Here is a 19,469-nt window from a genome sequence, read left to right as displayed (position 1 = left end):
TTGACATGAGATATAAAAGGGCATTCAGGCCGATGCTATCACTTTATAGATAAAAAAAAAAAGATCTTTCCAGTACACACTAAGTTGAAACAAATTTAACATATCAAATAATCCCTTATCACTCCATATTGCTGATCAAATAAATCTTGGCTAGAAGAGTATAATCTCTATTTTAAAACGACTAGTCAACAAACAATAGTATTCTACATGCCTATAAAAAGCTCCAAACTCAAGATTTAATATTTTTTTTTAAAAGGATTTTTCACTTATTTCAGCTACAAAATCTAACATTATATGAACCGGGTATATATGTTTTTATATTTGACTATAAGTGTTTATTGAGAGGAATTCACAGTTCTTGGGAGGAAAAAATAATTCCACATCTCAGAAAACAGTAGAAAGCTATACTATTCTCAATTTTTTCCACTTCATTTCCTTATACAATTTCTCTTATTCCTACAGCTTGTTATGACATAAGGGTCCCTTGATTCGTTATCAGTGCAATGAGAGAAGAAAATTCTAGATTCGAATAACTTAAAAAAAAATAAGGTCATAACAATCAAAGAATCACTAAAATTTGAGATGCTAAATTATAATCCTACTACACAGATCTGGCCACCAGTTTAGAAGGGACAATGACAAGAAACAAGTAAGGTTTTGAAATTTACAAGAACTAATCAGATTTCCAGAAAAATGTTTTATAAACGTGTGGTATAACTAACGGGAATAAATGAAGCCAATGAATAAGCCTGTAATACCAACAAAAATTCCAATTTTATAAATAGCGGACCAAAGGGCAGAAATAGGTACACAGTCAAAGAAATTTTAAAAAATTAAAAGAATGTAAACCAACTACCAACAGCAGCAGCATTTTTTGAATATAAAATGCCATTAGAAATGATCGGAAACCACTTCAGTCTACATTAATTACATGTACACGAAGAGCTTGAAAAAGCAGCTAAAACGTATTGTTCGTATCTTTCTAATCTTTATCATCATAATCCAGCTGTTCCCCAACCACTTTACAACAGGAACCGCTTTACAATACAAAATTCCTTTATACACTTAGTGTCTAAAAACCACACTATACATGTTGAGCAACATATATGCTATTCTTTGTCTGGCAAAAGGAAATACTAGCATCCTTCTAAGAATTGGAACTACATTAATGGCCTTCATTGACTGACGATGTTGCTTTCATACTTGTCTCAAGAAAAGAGCAGTAAATCATTATTATTATTTTTTTTAGGAAGCAATCTCAGCATTAAGTTTTACTGTAAGGCAATTATGAAAAAGTCCAGCGAGCATTATGAAATATAAACATATCTGGTTAAGCTGAAAATATTTTTTATAGTTAATAATCCAATGAAGAAAACTGAAGCAGGGGAGTATCAAATTAGTAAGGCAAAGAGTTACAAGGCAGTACTGCATCCATATACTGAAGAACAATTTTGAAGCCATACTTCTAGTTATCTAAGATTTCGTCTGGAACGATTGCATCATAAAAATTTACTGACTTTTAATTACCATGTTCATTTACACTACAAAATTCTACCCCCTTTGTGAATTTTTTTAAAGCATAAAAATCTCAAGAAGTAGATGCCAAGCTTTTAAAACAGTTTTTCACAACAAAATTTATTAGAAGAATAGTGGTTTTGAAAAGTCTAGCATCCAGTGAGAACTACCATACACAACATTACAGCTGGGAATGTTTCTCCAAAATGTCATGGTCAAATAATACAATGGAACCATTAAATCTTACACATGCACGAAAGAACTAGCGTTTCTGACATACAATGCAAAAAAAAGGGGACCACATGGATTAAAGTTTTAAGTACTCATCACATACATTAAGACACAGCTTATTTTAGTCCAGTCAAAAATCAGAACTGCATTAAAATTTTATGTAGTGCAATCAAACCAAAAAAACTTAATTTGTGATCATAAGTGCTCTACTACATAAACATTGATCATAGCAAGGAACAAAAAGTTCAAATCACACAGTACAAAAAAAATTCTGTAAATAAATATAAACTACAGTACAAGAGAAATATTAAATTATACAATTCCGTTAAAACTGTAAACAGTATATTGAAATGAGGTCCATAAGAGTAAAGGGGGTTCCTGTTTTGTTGCATGACACTTTGAACTTCTAGAAATCTGAATGAAGCCATTTTCCATATCTTCAAAGGTTTATATATGATTTCCTTTTAGATGTAAGATATCAAATTTTAAAGCAGAGGAATAATCTGTTTTGTTAACCACAGATAGTACTGCAGTAAACAAAGGAATATTAATAAATGAAGACCTCTAGTAGACAAGTCTTAACATTAAAGATGCAAAGAGCTAAAACACTCAAATTAGAACTTTGCAACGAATTAACTTGTCATTGAGGACTTCAAGTCTACAAAATATACTGACAAAATCATCTGCTGATATGCAGACCCAGACCTCTGCTAATTTTTTGACATTTACATACTGATGTTACAACACCAACTTTGGCAGACTCACTACTAATAAACTCAGAGCACTTCTGGCCCAATGGTTCCATCACAGTGGCCAGTGCACAGAATTCTCTAAAGACATTGCATAAACTAGAATGTAGAGGTCAGATACCCAAGGACCAGTGCTTGAATTTAGTAGTAGTATGGTGAAGAAGCAAGAGCCACATCAAAAAGGAACTGCATCTGTTATAGTTTTCAGAAGCAGCAAGGAATGTTGTTTAATTGTGCTGGCTATTAGTGGCATTTAAAAATATATAATTTAACTCTGTGTGTATGTGTGTGTGTGTATTCTATGTGCTGGCTATACATTTATGCACATTTTATATTCTTAAATACACTGTTAACAGGAACCCCCATATTATCTGCTCAGTAGTAATAACTGAATATATAGAATGCCACTATAAGAGTGTGAGGCACCGTGTGCTGGAGAGTTATATGCAGCTTTAAAATCTGTTTGGCTGAGTTATACCTGGATACCTGAACTGAGTTTTTAAGTTGACATTCATCAAGGATGTGCTACCAGCACGTCGAAATAAAAGTAAAACAGAAAAATACAAGTCACTGTTAGGTTTAAGAATAGCATCAAAGTACCTGAATTGAGTGAGAATAGTGTGTAAACTGTCCCTGAGGGTTTTTAAACAGTGTGTACAAGTTGGATTCCTAAGAACATTAGTTTTATTTAACAGTGTGGACTGATAAAATACCAATGCCTGACAGTTTAAAGTGGAGGTTATAAAGAATTATATGCAAACACTCCAAATGTAGTTTATACATTTCTTCTCAAAGCAGCAGTAAGCTGCTGTAAAGTATACATCCCATCAGAACAAGCAACATATGGGAGTCAGATAAAGGTTTCTATCTTAGTCTGGTTTTCTGACAGCACAGCATATCAATATCCAATGACTATATCTTTCCTAGATCAGAATGTAACTAATTTCGACTAGCAATATAGGATTAGACTTTTAATCAAACACTTTGCTATTACATACTAAAATTCCTTAAACGTACTAATGCTGGTATACTAACCTAGTTAATTATCCCCCCTCATTTTAGAAATATACCCTTCCACAACTTAAAAACATTAAGATCCATTTTCAATTCTCTGATGTAAAAAGCATGTCAGTGAATTAACATTAAAAATTTACACAGTAAAAAGGCTTGAATTTCAGCCAAAGATTCTAAATACTGCTCATTCCCTGAAGACTTAAAGGGAGAGAGAATCCCTACCCATTTTCCTAGTGATTTATTTTTCTAAAATGGTCTGACACAATTTTTCATTTGGGGGAATTTTCCCCACACCTCCTCTCAAATTCTTAAGTCTAAAATGCTCATAAAGTGGGGAAAATGAGGCAATCACTTGGAATTGCTTGACAGGTAAAAAATGTTAAAGGTTTTTTTTTTTTTTTAAATAACATTTATGTGTGATTTGACCCCATATTATTTAGTATGTTTTATATTTTTAAGTAATCACCCTAAAATTTACAGTACCTAAGACTCTGAAGATAAATTAAGACTTTAGTGTTGTAACAGAAAAAGTGCTGAATTATCCCTTTTCTAGTACTTTAAACATTTCAAACAAGTGCTTTTCTAGTGACAGTAAAGTTTAGTATATACCTTGCTGCCAAGCAGGAAAAAAAAATGTCACCTGGACAAAAGAAAAGACTTTTGGGAGTGTAGCACCGGGTATTTACCAAACAATAGATGTTAACAGATATTGTTTCACTCATTCTGAGGGGGTAAAAATATTTTAGATTGAAATTCTATTTGGCTATTGAATGTTAAAAGATCCCTGCTCTACTGTGTTGGTGTCCTGTGTCCAACCCCCCGCCCCCCTCCCCTAGTCCTCTTACACACTATCCACTGAGACGCTAATCTCTAAAGAGATTATTTTAAAATTTATGTTTTCAGGACATACCTGAGAAAGGGTGCAATTATGCAGAACAAGGAACCCAAGACTGTACTAATACTGGTTATAGGTTCATAAATTCTTTCCCAAGATAAATCTAAAAAGTCTAAGAGGTATGGATCTTCAAATGTCTTACTGCTTTAGATTTTTTTTTGGTATGTGTGTAGGGTCATTTCCAGTGTTGAAAAGATCATCTTGAGCTTGTTCAATGACAGTTCAAGATGGAGTAAAGAGTTCATTTCCATATTCAAACAATAAAGATTAAATATTATGATTATAATATCTGCAACATCCGATAAATCTATGATTAACTAAAAGTGCTTGCTTTTCAGCTTTTATTGATACAGCTCTATATGAACTGGAAACCTTAAAATTACCCCCCAAATAGTCGCAGAATTTACATTTTATTGTTTGTCAAATCAACATTAGCCATGATTCCCATTTTTAAAAGATTTTTCTGATTATAAAATTAAGACGGCCCAATTTTACCCCATTATCCATCCTGCAACTCCTTTTTAGTATTGTAGGACAGCATCTTTAGGCTTTCTTAAGTCTACATACTTTCCCATCCTACTTTCCACCTCTCTCCCCCAATCTCCTTCATAACACTTAGGGCACACAGCTACAGGACTAATATCTGCTACTTTAAAAGGCAACTGAACTGAAAGTTTATTTGGGAATAAGAGACAGGGGATATGCAAAGAATTTCCTCTATTTTCCCTTCAGTCACCAAGTTTATAAATCCTACTCAACTCTCAAGGACAGAACAAATCCCCATCTGCCCCTGAAAAAAAAAAACACCCAAACACGAACAAATTTAAGATGACTTTCAAGGTCTGCATTCCTTGCACCACAATTATACTTCTTTTTTCAGTAGAGTTTTAAAGCAATTAGATCAAAAAAAAAAAAAAAAGAGTCCTCACATAGCTTAACAGTCTCCTAAATGGGCTGTCTGGCTAAAGCCATTAAGTTTTTAATAACACAGGCCTGACCATAGTATTAATGAAGACCTAATTATAATGAAAAAGTAACAAGAAAAGCAATCTTTGATATCTTCATGAACATGAAATTTAACCTATAACTTTCAATGTCTCCTATAGAAGATTAAGTGGAACAATTCAGTATATTGCCATATTCTATTACCAATGACAGCAACCTGAATACATAGAAAAGGGTGGTTCATATGAAAACCACAATATGTGATTTCAAAATTAAATCTATAGGAATAACAGTTTGTTAAAATGACACTAAACTGTCATATATCTGCTGTAACTATTCGAAATAATTTCTGGTTCTGACACTGGGCTGATTCATTAATTTGTTTTAAAAAAATACCTAACTGAATCCAAGCTTCACTATTATGGGTCAATGAAATGTAAGAGAATCACAAAGGCTTAGAAGCAGGCCTTGCACCATGTGCTTACTGGGGGCAGGGGGAGAACACGTAGCTTGCTAGCAGCTCCAAGGTTGCTACGCACTGCCTAATGAGAGAAGGTAGTTATGATATGGGTGGGCCTTTGCAGGTAGTTATTTTTAGCCTAATTTAGAGTTCTCTCCAGTAAATCGGGAACTAAACTTCTCATCGTGCCTTATTGTTTTACTATCTGATCCCATATAGCTCACATTACAGCTCAGGTAAAATGTTGGGAGCACAGAAATGCCAATTGTTTGAGGTAACAGTTTATATAAGATAACCAGAGTTCTAAAAGCACTTCAATATTGTAAAGTAAAAGTGTACCAAATAAAGCTAATACACACTTCACACTTGTTGAGCTTGCTCACCAGAACCGAACAGTAATTAACTTCACTTAAGGACCCCTATTATCACACAAAGCCTTACTCATATTCATGATCTGCTGCAGTAAAGGTTTATCAAGCAACATCTAAACTTCAGAATAACAACAAACAATATTAAAAAGTATTATACACAAATATAAATTATTTTTCCTGAAAGAGATCTTGTCCTTCATGGTATTTGGGGAATAGAAATAAGTGTATAGCTCATTACAAACATAGTTCAGAGTCACTTGTAAGCCTACTGAACAAAATAATACATTACTGTCAAGCCTGTTGACTCTTGTCTCAGAAGTGAGAAAGCTAATGCTAAAAATACCAACTAGATATCCTTCCAGATAATTAGTGTTTTTGATTTTATAGTGTCATGGCTTACATACCCTATGTCAATGTTCTCGCATAAAAAATGCAAGAATTGATTTTAAATACATTAGTTTGAGTAATATCATATAGTTTGAGTATGTCATCATCCATCTACTGGAAAATATGAGGAGAAAAGGCTTTTGTGACAAAAAGAGTTGTGAACTATACTTTCCCATACCACAAAAATGGTCAACTGTTTTTTGGGCCATGCAAAACTCTGATTAGCAGAAATTAAGCATGCGAATAGACCAATCTCTATTACACATTTATGAGGACACCCCCAAACTAGAATATCTACACTGAAAGTGCCAATACAGAATAGTGGCAAATCAAGAGAGAAATCAAATATTAAGGGATCACTGCGGCACCAAGACTGACAGCCAGCCATGTGATGAGCCACCTCCAAGAAACACATGGTATAATGGAACTCTGAACACAAAATTTAACATTAAAAGTGCACCTGAATATTACAAACTAACTTTACAAAACCTACGATAGGGTAAAATATATATCTTTTGAAATATTCAGCAGCTTTCTGTAATTTTTTTAAAGTTTTTTTTTTTTGAGAGGCTCATGAAATTTAAAAGGGACCACTAAATTTCAACCATGCTTCACAAAACAATAATGGCTATTTTATATTGCAATGTAATGCAATTAGTGCTTTAAAATAATCTACACTTAAAAAAGAAAAAAAGAGAGAGATCGACCGACCTTTGGAGGAAATATGCTTATTCAAAAGCTTCTTGGAAAAGAAAATTTACCTGAATTATCAAGTCATGACTGATCTCAAGTGTACTGTTTAAAAGCTTCACAGACATGAATATTACAATCTTCAGGTCTCAGGACTTTTAATCTGAGAAAGTTTAGAGTTTGGTTTGTTTTTTAAATTCACTTTCTAACCAAAACAAATAATAGAAGTACTCAAATTTTCACTATTTACAACTCTCAGCCTACAGTCTGAAATGACACAATACAAGTTCTCTTATTTAAACTGCAGCATTAAAGGGTAGGCACACCATTCTTCTGCTGCTCGATTGTCATCCACTGAAACACACATAGAAAATATTTATGTTAGTAAAATGATCACTCCATGTACACTACAATGACAAAATTTACATAACTCAACTCATACATCACTTTATAGACTACCACAAAGGATTAAACCTCTCTGAACAGTAAAACTCTAAAAAAGTTGAACTTTTAGGGCCAAATTTTTAAATGGGCCTTTAATGATAACCTTTCTGAGAGGGGTTAAAAGCAAGCACAAATTAATTGCTCAAAGGACCTTTTTGCAGCAATCTTGGGCTACTGAATTCCCCAAACATCATGCAAAAAGGCACCATGGCTACAATTAATTGTGTGACAAATTACTGGGTGTGGAACAAAGGAGGCATTCCTTCATAAGCTTAGCCCTTTGCTTTCAGCAAACTTTAAACAACTTCCTTCAACTGCAGATGAAAACCATGCATTTCATAGAGTATTTTTATTGCAACTTCTAGCTAGGCTAGAAAATACTGCAGACTCATATACTGCTCTGAATCCAAAATGCTTTTTCTGTTGACAAGACTAGAAAGCTAAGAGGAAACAGGCTCAGTAGCCTACTGATTAAACCGCTACATAAAATAACCAAACCAAAAGAGGAATCCAAGACCAGGCTATGTCAAGAGTGAGCAGTGCATGTATTTTAATAACAGCAATGGTGTGCCTAACCTTTGAACACATAGGTTGCTGAGGGGAAAATATCCTTAACTTAATTAACTGCTCCAACTTTTCCAGGAGAAAATTTATGCCTTGGGAATATCTGGACCTTCTTCTCCTTAAACTGTTAGCATCCACCTGAAATCATCAGCCTCAATTTAATGCTCCAAGTCTGATTTCATTTTATATAAATACTCCAATATACTTTTTTTTTTTGTTAAGCATTTAGAAGGGCCTGACCACCTTTCTCAGCAGATTAGAATATAGGGTGTATGTGGTATGGATTTTGTTTTGCACATACAGTAATTTTAATTTGGTCACAATGCAAAATTAAATTTCACGGACTTTATCACTTCTTCTTGCAAAAAATTGTAAAAAATAACATTCCCAACTTAATTATTGTAATTTTAAAAGCCCATCTCAAAAAAAAAACTTAAGATGTTCTTCAAGGAGTGCTTATACAAACATGATCAGGTCCTGAACTGTGTGCTAAACAACCATAAAAATAAGCAAATATCAGAAAAACTTATTATGAAGAGGGATATTATACAGGATGCCAAAAAAAAAAAAAAAAAGATTCAAAGCAACGAATTAAATAAAAACTAAAAAGCAACCAACCCCTGACACCTTGTACTACTATGATTTGGATTAAAAAAATAACAAACAACCCTCTAATAAGCTTGATTTCTGATTGAATTATAATTAAAATGCAACCTAAATCATATGAGGTTACCCGGGGGTTGTGTTTTTTCCTCTCGCCACAAACATGGATTCTTCGTTCATATAGATATTTGGGCAGGCTACTGAGGCTGTAAAATCTAGATACCACTTTTACAATATTATAATTACTTATACATGTTTCTTTTTGTATTTCTCCCATTCTCCAATAAACGGATCTTCAATATTTTAAATTAGTTGCTGCAAGGACATTCAGTCATTAGCACATGATCAAATCCCTAAAAAGATTTAAGAATACAAAGAAACTTAGTTTGCTAAAATGAGGCATCCTCTATTTTATGTAATGTACCCTGACTGCTCCTGAGTAAGAACGGAGCTCGTCCTCCATGAGATAAGGCTATATCCTCACTTGTTGGTGAGACCAAATTCTACCCTTAGAAAATCCCAAATGAAATTACAGCAAAGGTAGTGTTACAAAGTAACCAAAGCATTTCTGAAGGTAGTGTGTGCACATTTTCCACCTCCTTCCCCTCTGGGTGAGCACTAAATAGTTAATTTGTTAAGTAAATTTAACAGTGAGAAGAAAATCATAAAATGTAAATTGACCCAAATAATTATCAGTGAATAACCAAATTTCTTAAATTCAAAGGTTCATTGTTCTTAAGAGTTTTTTCTTTAGTTTAATCCTTCAATTAGTTGAATCAGAGAAGAAAAAATGTGAAAATTTTATAAGATGGTTTTCCAATTGCAGTGATAAAGCTCCCAGTATGACCGAGGTGGTTTCTACAAGGGGGCTTTTTTTCTTTTTTTTAAATAAAGGCAATTATAACTTAAAAAAAATAATAATAAAGAAACGCATGCAGGCTCTACAGGCGAGGAGTCCACTTCATGTATCTGTTCTCTGTGAGGTAACTCAATTCTCTTGTAGAGAAACATGCAAAAGGCCAAACAATATCCCGAGCCATACTACACATGAAAATTTTAAAATATGCAACATTCAGATTGCACCTTTCACCTCTGTACACACAAGTCAATGCGAAATCTGCAAAGAAGCAAGTGTCACAGTAAATGAAGTCAGGTGCAAGCAATGATAGCAGTAGTGCTCACCCAGTTTGTACAGTAATTGGCACTCTACAGTATTCCTACTCATTTTTTGATTCATTTGCACTTTGTGCTGCCTCTCCCTGGGGATCTAATTCAATCTTTACAGAAACATCTGGCCCCTCCGACCTCATTAATTTCATCTTTTTCTTTGGAGGGTTTTTCAAAGTGCCCAGCCTCTCCTTCACTTTGTACTCCAGTGTACTGTGGGGAATCCCATAAATACTCTGAGCTTTGGAAACACTCATTTTTCCACTCATAACCACTGAGATTGCTTCCTCCAGTATCTCACTGTTGTACTGTCTGTAACGCCCTCTTTTCTTCCGAGGCTGCTTGGAGCCAGGATCTCCTTCTTGATCCGATGTGGGATATGGCTGTCCAGAGGTAGACTGCTCAGCATCTGAGCCCCAAGAATCGGGTCCAGCATCTAACATGCTTTTTCTATTTTGTTTTGGAAGAATAGCCCTCAATTTTTTACTAAGCGCGCTCTCCGTTTGTGAACCCATTACCAAAGAGCTATAGCTGTACTGATCACCAGTGCGAGACTCCCAAGAAAGATCCATTCCTCGAACTTGTGGTATTTTTAAATCTACAGGAGATGAATGGCTCACATCCTTTTTTCCATCTTGTTTTGCTTGAAGTGCCATTTTTGGAAAGGCAGAGTTTTCTGCAAGAAAAGGAAGGTCACTGATGTTGCTGAGTGCACCATTTCCCCTGAACTTCATTCGGCTGAGGTTGAACTCATAATGTGGTTTTGCCCAAGAGGCTTCCCTGGATAATATTAAGTGTTGTCCATGATTCTGTAATCCAGATGGCCCAAGGCTGGCAGCTGTGGACAATTGGTTTCTGCTCAGTAGTTCTTCACTAATCTGCAGAGATCGAGCCAATGGAACTTTGAGTGATGTGGAGTGTCCAAAACCTTCCCTGGCTCCATCCTGTAAGCTTCTTGGAGGTACCCCATCACCACTCCGAAGTCCGTCCGGGCGGTACTGGCTGGGTCTCCCAGGTCGCCTAATTGGATGGAAGGAAACTGATGTGAGCAGGACTTGCACAGGTAGGGAGGGATGGGTGAGGGAACCACTCCTTTATTAGAAGGCCTTGCTTGGGTAACATCACTTTGTGTTTGTGTTATTTATTTATTTTTCTCTAAAATTAAAAAAAAATGGTCTCAGCAGTTAGTTTTAAAACATGTTCACAAAAAAAGAAAAAGGAAAAAAGAAAAAAAAAAACCAGGAACTTTTTGGGCAAAGAAAAATTAAACCTGTCAGCTCGTCTCTGGTTGGGTTCACAAATTTTCGGAGAAAAAGTTTCGCGCAACTGTCTGAAAATAGCACCTTAATTATTAATTACAAAGTAATCATCAAGTCTCCATAGATCTATACAGAATTGTTTAACCAATGTGACGTTACCACTAAACAAGTACAGTAATAAAAGAGTAAGTCAAATTATTTTAATGCAACATATCCAACATTCATGACAACCAGCTATAAAACTGGAAACATTTACATCGGTGGAACCCATAGATAATTGCTCGTTTAACCCGCAAACAAGTTAATGCTCATTACCAAAAATCAAACAACTCCAAATAACATTTATTTTGCTCGGGGGAAAATATAAGGCTACAAGCCCCAAGAGGAAAAAACAACCCCAAATCAAAACACCCATTGTATTATAACTTACCACACTTCTTCATTTTAAAACACTATTAATTGCAGATATATATGAGTACCACTGATTCTCCACTTGAAATAATCCAAACTTTAAAGAAACTGCACTTTATTGTCTCCAAAATTTGTCCCTTAAGTTCTAGCTAGTGAAAATAATTATTGTCGCAGGTATATAAATAATTTTGTAGCAGTTTTTAGTTAAAAAAAGAAAACTTCTCTTCTTAAAATACCAAACATCAATTTTGAAATTTCAAATGAACAGTTTTCAAATAATGATTAAAAAGTCTACTACTCACGCAGTTAATTCATAAGGTTTTCATTTTCACAATAGAGAAAGATTATCAATGATAAAACTGGCAACTAGTAAAGCATGCCCAAGGGGAATGATTACATTAAGTAGGCACAAAAGTGGAACTTTGCAGAAATAATGATAAACCAGCTATGTACTCCAAAAGTCTACAGGGACTCTGTGCTGTTAACAGTAAATTACACAATAAGGATAACAATAAATATTCAACTAAGAGATGGACAGTACTGTTGGTGTTTCTGTCACCCAGAAAACAATACCACATAGAAAATACTTTCTTTCCATTCAGAGGGATAAACACAACTTCAACCATACAATAATACATGGACCTGGCGGCTAAGTTTAAAGTGAATCTTAAGCAAGGGATTCATTCATGCAGACCACACTTAGGCTTCTCCTACCTGTGTCCTTAATTATACAACTCAAGTTTTCTGATGTCTAAATGGAACCCAATGATTTGGGACCATGATGACTTGTATCTAGTAAAAACTATAGTGAAAAGGGCTTAAGGAAAAAGACTGGTAAACTATGCAAAATGAATTACATTAATAAGTTTTTAGACTAAACAGAGGAGGACGGAGAAAGGAAACTGATGGAATTTTAGAGAAAATAAAAGGATCAATTTAGAAGGCAGTAAAGAAATCCTTTAATTTGAAGGTAAGAGTAAGCTGAAGAGGTTAGTTCATTTAGTGTCTACTTATCGCTTTACCATCTGTGTTGATATTCCATTCCCCATGCTGATATTCTAAAAGTTAAACAAACCTAAATATTAAACTGAATCAACTTACTGAAGTTATTTTTCACATCTAGATCAAGTTGATTTTTGGTCACAACAGTTTTATGGAAATACCCTTCCCATATGGCACCTAAACATCTTCATTGATACCTGATTTCTCTAAGTGGTTACCATGTACACACGGAGGGAGAATTAGACAAGTCTTACACTGTACAATTATACAGTCAGAAAATTCACTTTACTTGGCAAAAATCAGTTATCAAAACTAAGCATATGATAATGTCTTGTCAGCAGAAGATAGTCACCCATCAACATTTACAACCAGTCTTATTTACTTAAAAAAAGTAAAAATACATACAATTATATCTTCTGAACTGCCAGAGTTAAAATTGCAGTTCAAATCAATAAACAAAACCAAACCAAAGCAAACAAGAAAAAAACAAATAGCCCGTGCATGTGCGAACATACACTCTCTCATTCTCTCTCCCCCTCTTTTTCCTTCCCTCTCCCTCCCTACCTCCCTCTCTCTCTCCATTAGAGATACCAAGGTAAATACTGGAGCCCAATTTTTATTTAACAACTTCAGCACACATAATATTGCCTTTACATATGAACTCTGGAATTATTAAGGTTGGGGCACAGTCCAGAACACTCAACAACCAAAAAACCCAAAGGCATTCTCATTATATTCCCGACTATTTACTAATTATACTAAACTGGCAAAATTCATCTATACTAAACAATTCTAGATTTCACAGACTGTGCTTCACTAGACTGATGAACTGAAAATAATTTTACTAAAGGCCCACCTACAAGAGTGTTATCCTGAAGGATTTTTAAAACATACAAGGGAGACTGGCATCGATCTTTGATAAAATGTCCCGTATAAAACTGTGGAAGGCTACAAATATTTTCCCTTACCCGTTCCCTTGAGTACTGGAACAGCCTGGAGAATGGCTCAGGGAAGTGCTGCCAGCACATGGACTTTTCTTAGTGGACAGATCAAGTACACCGTCTGTAGAGACACAAAGAAACACCTGAGGATATTAAAAACTAGAATCAAATGTAAACTCAATAAGCTAAAAATAACAAAGCAACAGGCCCAGTCGATTACGCAGATAAACTACTAACCATGCATGTGAGTTATGAAATCAGTTCATTAATAGAATCAGGACACTGCTTCTCCTGAAGCAACATAAATTTAGCAAAGCCTGTTGTATATAGTATCTCCAAGTGTTAAATATTTTATTAATAGGGCAAAAGAAAAGGTAAAGCGTATCACTGCAGATATTAAGATACAGTGAGATATTAGAAACAGTAGTTTTACATAGTATGAGGTTCAGCAGTAAAACTATTAGATTTCGTTTTCTAAATTTAATTTGATCAAAGAATATGAATTTTTAATGCCACGTCATACAAATTATAAAACAATTTCTTGAAAGCTAAGTCTACCTGAAACACTAAAAGTACATAACTGGACTTAGGAAATTTTAAATTATGCAAAAGTCATTTTAAAATATGTTTATATGGTCAAATTACATGTATATGCTATATGAGAGAGTCTAAGATGAATCGGTTGTTAATTGTTTATAATGTGCATGTATCTTAATTATTCTTTGGACACATCTATAAAAAACCGTGTTTTTGTTGTCAAATTTTTAGGAAAAATCTGCAGAGATTCAAAATTCCCTTGCTGATATTTATGAAGGCAAAGTTTTCCCATTAACAAGCTATTATAAATTGGTGGGCCAAGTTTAAGGAAAGATAAAGGAATGAAACAGTCTTGATACCTATGAGAGCCTAAAGGTTTAAGATCTTTTTCGCAGAAGCTACCCCAAATCACAAATTCACATTTTTAGGACATATAATGAGAAGACTTTCTTGTCCCACAAAGATTTTTCTCCCTTCAAAGACATGTCTGGAAGAGAAAACTCACAATTTGGACAACTTTTAAAGTTGCCATATGTCCAAAATTAACAGAGGAAGATAATATTCAGTGTGCCTTTGATGTTCAACTGGCCAGCAGGGAGTCCCTGCTATCTAGTTATGTTAAAATTCACCCCAATACTGAACCCACATAGGACTTATGTCTGAAGGTACTGTCACTTCTTATTTCAAGCTGTTAGAAATAAATATGTAATTGAGTTTATAAACCAAAAAAACCCACACTTATACAGAATAATTGTTGCCTTTTAGAGTCACTAATATTTCTAAATATATAATTGTAATTGTATAAAACCAAGTATCCTATTAGATATCTAATCCAATTAGTTATCTAACATGCAAATACACTGCTTAAATATTTCCAACAAAAGACAGTATTATTTAAAGACTTCTAAATCTATCTAATCAAATAGGCAACATAGTTTAAATCTACCACTAAAAATATTGTGATATAAGTTGAAGCACTAAAATCCATTAGGAAAATATAATTAAAAATTTTTAATTTCATTTGAAGTAATCCTATCATCTAGTCCAAATTTCTCTCTTGGTAAGAACATGCTGTCAAAACAACATACATCTTAAGCATAACCAGAGCTATAAAAAGTTAAATTAGACTAAGTGTTATTTTTGTATGTTTATCTCTATTATTAGTACTTTCAAAACAACCTCTATGCTATCATTCTTCTGTTGTCAACTTGAAATTTTTAATGCATATTTTGAGTAGAGATTGTAATGAAAACTACCATTGTTTTAAAGAAAACGATCCTTAATAAAACAGAAAAAGAACCAACTTTGCAACTATGATAACCAGGTACACTGATCAATGTGAACACAGAGGTCTGCTAGGAAATCTCTTAGAACTTAAAGAGATTCTCATTGCTGTGCACTACACAGAAACAGAAAAAAAGCAAAGAAAAACTTATTTAATAAGCAACTACAGCCAGTCCGTTAAGTGTAAATCCTTCATAAATAACTTACAATAAGCAAAAGAAGTCATTTAAAAGGTTTTTTATAAGAATTAAACTTATTCACTTTGCAAAAATAACATGTATTTCTCACCAATAAACCCAAACATCTCTTAAGCTTTCTGAATATTATGAGACAATAAAATCTTCATAGTATAGACCAATTTACAATTTTTTGTGGTTCAAACAATGGCAGAGTCGAAAAGTTCACTTCATCTTTGTGAATTAAAGGTAAAATTAGATCACAAAGCAATAGGTATATTTAATCTATCTAAGAGAGTAAACTTTTCAAATCCAAAAAATATTTGCTAAGTGAAACTGATAACCTCTTCACTTAATTAGGATTCTCTCCAACAAATTACCCTTTGGAAATACTCTAGGGTTAGTTCACAATACAGTACATGTATGTACGTTTTTATGTATTTATTAAATACTGAATACACCTAACAGCCTGAAATGTGTCTATTGTCTAACCCTGAGTTTTTTTAATTGCAAAAAATACATTTTTGCCTTATGATCTCATTTGGAGAGTATAACTTCTACCTAATAAGACATATTTATCAGAAAGGTGCTAATCCTAGAACATTGATGGATAAAGAAAAAAACTTAATTTTTCACATGGCTTTTGAAAACAATGGATATGACAATATTTTTGAAAGTATAAAATGCTTATATAAATATCAAGTAACTTAAAGATCATTAACAACTGTAACCACTTGATTTTCCTGGGTTTTACATTAATCATGACTACAAACTACTGATGGGCAAGGTAACCCACTTTACCTGTACTATATCTCTATCATTGCAGAGTCACATTAGTTTTTACTCTATTATTGCTGCTGGTGCCCTACCTACTAATAATTTTTTTTCTCCCCAATTTAAAGTATTCTGATTGAACAGAGGCGACCTTGACATCAAACCATACCTTGTTCGCTAGGTTCTGACTGAGACTTTCTGACAGTAAGGTCCAGAGGTGAGTCTTGGTCAGCCATGAGAAGTTTGCTGAGCACAGGATTCTGAGTAGTTGCAGCCGTGGGAGAGGTGGTGACTGGAGATGCTTTCGGCAGGCTTTGGTTCTTTGTGCTATTGGGCTGGCTGGGGTCCTGAGTAGAGCTATTTTTTGAGGTATATTCAGCAGCAAATTGTTGGATCATTCGCTGCATGATCTCACGGGCCACTAGGGGAATATTGGGGTCGGAGACCCAGGGACTGTCTGTAAACAAAGATTTGTTTACTTTTAAAGTGGGACAATGTACTTAAAAAAAAAGACAGCTTTCAAGCAAACAGAAAATTTCATTTTTTTCTTAAAATGCAATATTCTAAAATAGCATTTCCTCATAACTGCATTTTTATTTTAATCTCTAAGCTTAAGTTGCAGATTTAAAAAAATAATATTTTCTTGAAATTACTTCTAAACACCTCCCCAGGATTATGAAATCAGACAAAGGGACAAATAGTATATCTTTACGGCCAAGAATCACTTACCTGATACAGAAATCCCCAAACCCTTCATTTATGAAATAATTATTTCCCCATATACCATCTATAGATATCTGGTTTCCCCTAATTTTTCCATAGCCATTTCTTCCTGAATTCTTCAAGACTGGATTTATTACTCAGTTCATAAGTGCTTAATTCACTTTCTGTCACAGACTGAAGGCATACCAAGATTATAAAAGATAATATTAAGGTCCATGATAGGCCAGGGCAATAATTCTCCCACTTTATTGTTCACCAGAATCATTCGGAGGGCTTGTAAAAACAGCCTGCTGGGTCCTATCCCCACAGTTGCTGACTCAGCAGTTCTAGGGTGAGCTCAAGGCATTTCTAACAAGTTTCCAGATACTGCTGGTCAGGGGACCATAACTTTAGAATCCTTGGACTAGAAGTTTAAAAATGCTCTATCTCAAATGCCTAAGATCATACACACATTTTCCATGAGTTCTTTAAATACACTCTAAAGAAATAATGAAATAAACATCTAAGTTTCAATTTCTAATCAATATTAAATATTAAATATAGTCAATATTAAATATAGTCAATATTAAATATAGTCTTTAAAATAAAGACTATATGAATTTATTAACTCAAAACTTTCAGCACTAAAAGGGACCCTGCGGGTCAAATGGAGAAAAATAAAGATAAAATGTTTTGAATAAATGTATTATCCATCTCTATCATTACCACGTTATCAGGGATTCTGAGTTTCCTGAGAGCAGAAACTGCCACTGTATACTCAACACCTAATCTTGCCTTCTGTAAAGTCTGCTTTCATATTAGCTGAGTAATACATGGATCAATCAAATAAATTACTATCAGATGGTTCTTTAAGAAATAAAGGAAATGTGATCTAAAGAGTAAGTGGCCTCTTCACATCTTTATAGATGGGATTAATAGTACAACCTTGATTAAAACTCCCCCATCCCTGATTTTAATGTTTCATTTGCGATCTTCTCCGCCACACTTCTGAGGCTTGAGGAGATGGTTCTCAGAAAACCAGAGTTTCCTTGGTCTTTTAAAGATTAAATACAGAAGGTAAATTACTTCACCATAATATTTTGAACCTGGATGGAACACAGGCTGACTTACAAACTCAGGAAAAAAACTGACTCATTATTAAAACCTAAAATCTTCACAAAACACACACACCCCCCTCCAAACCTCATAGGACTCCTAAAAACAGACAATTCTTTTATGAAGGTCAATACTTAATACCAGAAGATGGTCATAAAGTCAGAATATTTATTTAATTCTCTGAAGTTTAATAACAAGTTTTGCTCTACTGATAATATTTCTGCCACTAAAAAGTATTTCTGACTTTAAGTTTCCTCTCTATACTCTGAGTATGCTAGATGGTATAGGGATAAGTTTCAGAAGTTGCTACAATCATTGACAATGGTTCCTTAAATGTTTTTTTTACTTACAGTTGACATTCAACATTGTATTAGTTTCAGATTTTCAGCATTGTGGTTAGATATTTATATAACCTTAAATGTTTTAATAAACAATTCGGCCATACACTGCTTTTAAAACCTCTACCTACTGAGGTTTCAAATTAATATTCATTCAACTTTTCACTTAAGATCTATTTTTTTTTTTTTACAGAGCATATGGTCCTTCAAATGGAAAGACTGTATATAATTTCAAATTTTAATATATTAGTGTATTTTTTCCCTGAAAAGTTGGAAAATATGTAATACACAGAAAAGAAAGTTTCCAAATAGGAAGCAAAATGAAGTAATTTATGAGATCTTGTGTTTAACTAGATTAGTACATATAATTAAAAGATGTGTATGAGTCAAATATTTTAGGATAAAGACCATAAACTGCTACCTTTGAGCTTTAAATGGCTGCAGCACATTTTGCGTCTGTGTTGAATGGCTAACATAATCATGAAACACAATTCGTGTTTATGAATTGATGACATCTCTGCCATTTGAATTTCTATGTCTTTTGAAAGTAACTTAAACACATTTCATTCCTTCACTTAAAATACAACATCTATAAACCTAGCCATGCCTAGAGGAACATGCACAACTGATTCAAATAAAAATGACAAATCAGATGAAAATTAAAAGTACGGAAAAATATGTAAATGCTAACTCGCAGCCACTTTTATGTTTTAAAAATGCAAATCCAATTTTTAGAAAAGTATCAAATTTTCTAAAACGTGACAAAACAAGCTGAAAAGAAATATGATTGTGATAGTTATGGAAGGTATACTGTTCTTGAATTGCAATTTATTCAGTCCATACCACCAAAACCTACTTTTATTGCATCTAAGTTTCTAACTAATTATTTATAAC

General features: G+C 33.8%; 1 protein-coding gene across 14 annotated transcripts in view; it reads right to left on the bottom strand.

Annotated features, from left to right (window-relative positions):
- LCOR (ligand dependent nuclear receptor corepressor) overlaps positions 1-19,469 on the bottom strand; it is a 105,354-nt gene that overhangs the window by 17,832 nt on the left and 68,053 nt on the right. For 11 of the 14 annotated variants that reach the window (XM_036223659.1, XM_016164159.2, XM_016164160.2 and 8 more), the window contains 2 exons: positions 16,589-16,876; positions 13,676-13,769 (listed from right to left, as the gene is read on the bottom strand). In XM_036223659.1, the coding sequence (XP_036079552.1) occupies positions 13,676-13,769; positions 16,589-16,876 (382 nt within the window). Of the gene's footprint in view, positions 1-1,608; positions 11,056-13,675; positions 13,770-16,588; positions 16,877-19,469 lie in introns of those variants that run through there. The other 3 variants (XM_016164171.2, XM_016164170.2, XM_016164167.2) reach the window with 2 other exon arrangements.

This window comes from Rousettus aegyptiacus, unplaced genomic scaffold, assembly GCF_014176215.1.
Source record: "Rousettus aegyptiacus isolate mRouAeg1 unplaced genomic scaffold, mRouAeg1.p scaffold_m13_p_6, whole genome shotgun sequence".
Lineage (NCBI taxonomy): Eukaryota > Metazoa > Chordata > Mammalia > Chiroptera > Pteropodidae > Rousettus > Rousettus aegyptiacus.
The sequence above is the reverse complement of the archived record's forward strand: the minus strand, read 5'-3'. Positions and strand labels throughout refer to the sequence as shown.